Source organism: Myotis davidii, unplaced genomic scaffold (assembly GCF_000327345.1).
Source record: "Myotis davidii unplaced genomic scaffold, ASM32734v1 scaffold486, whole genome shotgun sequence".
Taxonomy (NCBI): Eukaryota; Metazoa; Chordata; class Mammalia; order Chiroptera; family Vespertilionidae; genus Myotis; species Myotis davidii.
The window spans coordinates 505,559-511,850 of record NW_006298678.1 but is presented as its reverse complement, the minus strand read 5'-3'; the positions used below and the strand labels follow the sequence as shown (position 1 = coordinate 511,850).

The window sequence follows — 6,292 nt, the reverse complement described above, 5'->3', positions numbered from 1 at the left end:
CCGAGCGGCAGGAGGGCCCCGCCGGGAGCGCGGGGGAGGAGCGCGGGATACGCGGAGAGCGGCGGGCAGGGCGCAGCGTCCCACTGCAGCCGCACCCCGGGTGCTGGGGGCTGAGGCGCTTGCGGCGGCGACGGAAGACACCGTCGGCGAAGGTGTACTCGCTGTTGGGGTTGAGCATCCAGTAGTTATCCTTGCCCCAAGGCCGCGAGGGGTCGCGCAGCACCTTGACGAAGCAGTCGTTGAGCGAAAGGTTGTGGCGCACCGAGTTGCGCCAGCCCGTATAGCTGCCGCGGAAGAAGGGGAATTTGCCCATGAGGTACTCGTTGATCTCAGCCAGCGTCAGGCGCCCCCCCGCCGAGTCGCGGATGGCCATGGCTATGAGCGCGATATACGAGTACGGGGGCTTGGGCCGCCGCGTGTACGGCTTGCTTCGCCCGCCCTCACCGACCCCTGCGCTCTCGGCCCCGGGCCCTGCCGCCCCCTCCTCTGCGACCCCCGCCGCAACCGGGCCCTCCTCCTCGGCGGCAGGCGCACCTCTCGCATTCCGCTTACCGCCGCTTACCGCCACTGGGCTGTTGGCGGCACAGTCCCCGTCCGACCCCAGGGAGTCTTCGCCGGCTGCGGACAGCGGAGAGGGCGCGTCGCTACCTCCTGTGCCCTCTAGGTCACTACCCGGCTTGATCTCGTGGGCCGCACGGGGGCTGAACACCTCCGACTCCATGCCCACGCACCCTGTCCTGGCTCAGCGCCGTGCTCTTTTCCTTTGCGCTGTCTTGGGAAGCTGGTGCGGGGGGCGAGGGCCGGGCTGGCGACCTCAAGTCCAGAAGTCCTCGCCTTTCTCTCCCAGAGAGCTCTCCCTCCTCTTGTGAGAGACACTTTTCCGTAGAAGAGTCCAGTTCCACCGGAATGTTTCGTTGGAGGGGCTGTGCTTATTGGGTGAACTAAGAGGGGCGAAGAGGGAGGAGTTGGGTAAGCGCTGTCTTCAGTTCGAGGATAAGAGACTTCAGGGTGAATGTGTGCAAGGGTGCGGCTTTAACTTCTGTTGCCCAGCCATAAGGGCCTTGGGATTTCCTGCTGGAGGGAAAAAGCGTAGGCATCTGCTCTCTGACCCGGAGGGTTTCTTCACTGGACGTCGCAGGTCCCAGGCAGGCGTCCACGGGGCACGGAAATGCGTGCCACCTTTGGGGAGAGTCTGGTGTCTTCAGCCCTGAGCGCCCACGGAAACGAGTCCCTGAGGCTGTGGCTCCCGCTGCCGCCTTTCCGCCCTCGGCCTCCAGAGAAACATCTCCACGCTGGCCCGCAGCCCCTACGTCTGGCCTCCACCTTCCGCTGGGCCCAATATAACCCTGCGGAGGCGGGGCCTGGGCACGGACGACAGAGGGTGGGGGAATGGGGTGGCTTAGGTGGCTGTGGCTCCCGGGCGGGCCGCACCAGGTTGAGGCTACGAGGCGGTGCAGCGTAAAAGTCGCTGCGCGCAGGTTGTTGTTTTGGGTCTGGCCAGCCCCGCCCTCTGCTTCCAGCCAATGGGAGCGTGCGCGGGGCTGGGAGTGTGCGGGTGTCTGTGACTGTGCGGGTGTCCGTGTGTGCCGGCCCCGCGGCCCGTGCTAGGTTCAGGTGGGAGCGCCCCGCCGCCGGGAGGGGTCTCTGTGCCCCGGAGCCCAAGGAAGCGATTTGGCCGAGAGGTCACAGGGGACGGGACGGGGGAGGGCCCTAGAAGGGCTGGGCCGAGTCAGCAGGGACTTGGCTCAGGCTTGTGGCCTTCCTAAAGGTGTACGTGGTATATGTTTGCTTCTCTTGTAGTGAAAACAGTGCTTCTTTCTAAAGTAAATGCCTCATGACCCTGAGGAGGTGCTGAACTTAGAGACCTCACTGGGCGCGCTTTGCAGTGACCTCTAACGGGAGCCACACGCTGTGCCCCGTCCTGTGATTTCATTTTGATAACCATGTTTGTCTTTTTTCCTTTTTTAATGAATAAAATACTGGACTTGAAACTGTATAAGCCTTTTCGGATGAACTTGACTCTTGTTTGCTAAATGGTCTCCAACTTCCACTTTTCTTTGCCTTTACCTGTTTCTGCACCTGGCTGGTGGCTCTTGGGGAAAGGCAACTGGTTCTAGAATGTCCAGGCTCTGCCTGAGCGCGTGCCCCTCTAGATTCCAGCCTCTGTATTCCTGGGTTCCTACAGACAACAGGTACGATTGGGAGGGCCTGTTCCCAGGTCGGGGACCCAAGGTATGACATGCTGATGGCCATTTCTTTCCAATCCTTCTCCTTGGAGACTTTTGCTGTGGTTGCAGTGGCACAGTATAGGAGAATTGGAAAGGAGGTACTTTCTTGGCCCCAGGAAGTTTGGCACCTGACACTTTGAGGTGTCAATACTGCAGGGAGGGGCTCACTGACCCCCAGAAGGGTACATTTCTAACCCGCTGCCCTTCCACACTGAGGTTTCCTCCTTTTTCCTGTCTTTGTTGCAAATAGAGAAAGAACTGCGAGTACGTGGGAGCTCACCTTTGATGTTTGTTTTATTACCTTCCACCATTTGTGTGATGCACACAATCCTCTCTTATCTACATTAAGGCAGTTTTAAAGGCATTCAGCATGGGGTGGGCAAAATGAGAGGCCCATCGAAGGCTCTGTTATTTTTGTGTTTGGGAGAAATGACACGTTTTGGATATTAAACTCACATTGTGTGTTCGAATGGGGAGCTGGTGAGGGGTGGTTCCTTTCCAGGGGACGTGCTACCCAAAGAGATCTGCTCCTCTCTGGCCCTGGGAGTTCATTGTCCCTTGGACCTGGAGAGGGGAGTAAGCTGGGACAAGAAAGCAGCGAGGCAAACAGGCATGGGTTTGTCTAGGGATAATAGGCGTGCATGATGAATGTCATCCTCCTTTGAACTCTGGAGGTGGACAGGACACAAGGACAGGACAAAGGCCCATTTTATGGAGGAGATAAACCCACAGTTGATGTATGGACCCAAGTTGGCTAATCTAAGGAGGCCTCTGAGAGACTACAGGACCAAGGTTTTCTGCCCATCACGAGTTCCATTTTGGAGACCACACAGGTGAGCTGTCCTGCAGGCATGAAGCCATCCAGCTAGCATCACGCCCCTGCTCCCACCTCCCTCTGTGTTTACAGCAACCTTCCTCCCAGACTTGCCAGCCACATGGCTTCCTTCACCCTGGGCAGCACCCTCCTATCTCCAACCCCACTTCCCTCCCAGATCCCTCACTCAGTTGCTCCAGGGTTTTCAGCTATTCTGGGAAGTTCCATAAGCTTTGGTCTGTTGATAGGGAGGAGAGAAAATTATGCACAACACTAGGCCACTCACATGACTACATGGCCTTGGGGCTGCTGCTTGTTGGCCTTTCATCACCCATGAGAAGAGGCCAATTGAATGGACTCAAAGTTTTCTTTCAGCTCCCACACACTCCATTGTTTGGCACTAGTCTTTTCTTGGGTTGAATGTACAGCAAGTGCATTTCCCCCTCTGGTCACTTCTCTGGGCCATCTGGCGTGAACTCTCAGACTACAGCAGGCCAGGATGCAGGTCTGGGGAGAGAGTAGATGGGGTTGTTACTCTCGTTGGTGGGCAACCTGGGGTTCGCTGTTATATCCCTCAGCCTCTTCCCTCCTGCAGACAAAATGAGTAATGGTCACTGAGAAGGAAGGTGTACTCTGCCCATCACACCTCACTTTTGCTTTTCTTACTCAGAGACCTCCCCGTCCCAATAGCAGCAACCTCTCCTTACCCTATTCCACATCTCAGGAAGGGAAAGGACCTGCCAATCACTCCTCTGGGATAGACCTTCACCTTGTCTCAGGGCTGAGCCACTGGTGGGCTGCTCTCTGTTGGTTTGGAGCCTATAAACGTCTGGGAGTAAGGGAGTGGGATAAGGTGGAGAATTCTCATCAGGAAAACTTTTTCTATTTTCAGAGTGATTTAGGGAGTGGATTTTTGGAAAGAAAGGCCCAAGTTGGAATGGCTGGCATGGGACTTTAGAAAGAATCGAAAGATCCTCAAGAACTAGAATGTAAGCTTCAGGAGGACACAAACTTTGTCTGTTTTCTTCACTGCTGTACGCCAGTCCTTGCTTTGAGAATGACCATCACATTGTGCCACACACTGGAAATATGCTGCATTTATCTTTAGTTAAGATCAGAAATAAAAATGCTCTTTCTTTTTGTGGTTGATTTTGTTGTTATTATCTTTAATTGTTGTTTTACATCTGGGAAACCATTCACCTTTTCCAGATATAAGAAAAATAGAAATGGATGGGAAGTATATCTATTCACCCCACTCTATCCAGAACATCCTCCAAGCTAGGAACTGTTTAAGAGCTCAGTCACTATTGTTAGTAAATAAATTCTCTAGAAATGCTGGGAGATATCTGTCCCCTAATTCTCAATCCTTTGGATTAGAACTATCGATGAATTAATAATAAATGCCTATAGGTGGAGCCTGACCCAATTCCTTGTAGGTACAAAAGACCCATTAGCTCATTTTGCCCATTGGCCCTTCATTTCCATGGAAATAAGTGAATAAACTATGGCAAAGAATTAGTTCACATTACCATGATTTCCTGGGCTCTCTGAAGTGGTTTTCAGCAAAGGAAGATAATGCATCCATCTCCAGACACCAAGAGCTAACTTAACTGTGGGGACTATTATGAATTTAGAACTTTCCATAATTTGGTGATGCTTCACCACCCAGTTCCTAAACGTTGATGTGGGAAGGAAACCATTTAATTCCTAACATATCTGAGATCACTTGTTAGACTGGAAGCTGAGCCCCAGGGGAAATATGGGTAACTTGCTCCATGCATTAGATGAACAGGCTTCTACAATGAAAGGAACTATGGAATCACCTTGATACCGCCTCCCCCCCCCCAACCCCCCCATTACCCGCAACTTGGAAAAAGCTTTTGAGTTTCTTGCCAGGTTAACCTCTACCAGTAACCACGCTGTTGCTGTCTGGGTCTGAAGGGAAGGTGAACTTAAAATTGCCTTCCCATGAGGACCTATACCTCTTGGAGAAGTCTGTTATAATGATGTTAAAAATGAGGAGACTAGGCACAGAGAACCTGCCAATGTTGAGAGCCCCAGGCAAAATGTATGGCTTTGAATCTATGCAAAGTCCCTCTTATAAAGCAGAGAGTTGAAAGTAAAGAGCCTCTTCAAAGATAAAGCCCAGCTCCCTCTCTACACCTTCTTTCTTAGTGAAGAAATATGGGAAGAAATGGAGTAATTTGTAGTGTGTTCTAACTCATAACTCCATAATCTGGCCCATTCCTTGTAGATGCTGAACACTTGGGAAGAGTCCTGCAGAGATTGAGGGTGAGTGTGGGACCATATAGACAAAACCTTTTACATTTTTTAAAGCTTTTTCTTTTCTTTTAATAAATATATTTTTTATTGATTTCAGAGAGGAAGGGAGAGAGAGAGAGAGATAGAAACACCAATGATGAGAGAGAATCATTGATTGACTGTCTCCTGCATAACCCCCACTGGGGATCAAGCCCACAACCCAGGCATGTGCCCTTGACTGGAATTGAACCGGGGACCCTTCAGTCCCCAGGCTGATGCTCTATCCATTGAGCCAAACCAGTTAGGGAAAAATCTAGGTCTTTTAATGTATCTATGTAATAGAATCTGGCTGGTGTGTTTGTGTGTTTGTTGCATTTGTTGGGGCAGTCTTCTTTTGTACTCTGGCCCCTGGTCAAGGTTTAATCAAAGAATCCCAAGATATGTCTGGGCATCATTGACCAGATGCAAATCCAAGGGCTGTATATAGTTTTTTTGAGAATCCAGGAGGTCACAGTCAGCATGAAACCCCTTGGACTTCTGTTGAACTTAGGAGTTGTGCCACATGAGTGCCACCTCTAGGGAGTGGGTCCTGGGGAGAAGGAGTGGCAGGGAGGCAGGCCTTCTGATGGTACAGCAGAGAGAAAGCAGCTGCAGGCACGCTGAGGGAGGTGAAGGGGAGGAGAGTACGTGGAGATATGAAAGAGATCAGCCACAGCATGACAGGGGTTTGAGATCACAGAAAAAGCCTCCTGATTTTGTAATTCAGATATAAGATCCTGCACTGTGTGAAATGTTACCTGACAGCTCTTATACTAGGATCAGGGAGTCCATCCCTTTAAAGCTGACCACATCTGAGAAACCTCCCTTGTTCAGTTTCCCTATTACATGTCAAAAGCAGAGCAAGAAAAATTGAGCTTCCCTGTACGGTGAATTATCCAGTCCTCCCTTTTTAGCTTTGAGGCCATCACTTTTCATAATGTGAAAAATC

At 51.7% G+C, this 6,292-nt stretch overlaps 1 protein-coding gene across 1 annotated transcript in view; it reads right to left on the bottom strand.

Moving 5' to 3' along the window:
• Window positions 1-1,999, bottom strand: part of FOXQ1 (forkhead box Q1) — a 6,991-nt gene extending 4,992 nt beyond the window's left edge. The window contains exon 1 of the mRNA XM_015570931.1: window positions 7-1,999. Within this exon, the coding sequence (XP_015426417.1) occupies window positions 7-721 (715 nt within the window). The 5' untranslated portion in view covers window positions 722-1,999. The remainder of the gene's footprint in view (window positions 1-6) is intronic.
• Between the last annotated feature and the right edge of the window lie 4,293 nt (window positions 2,000-6,292).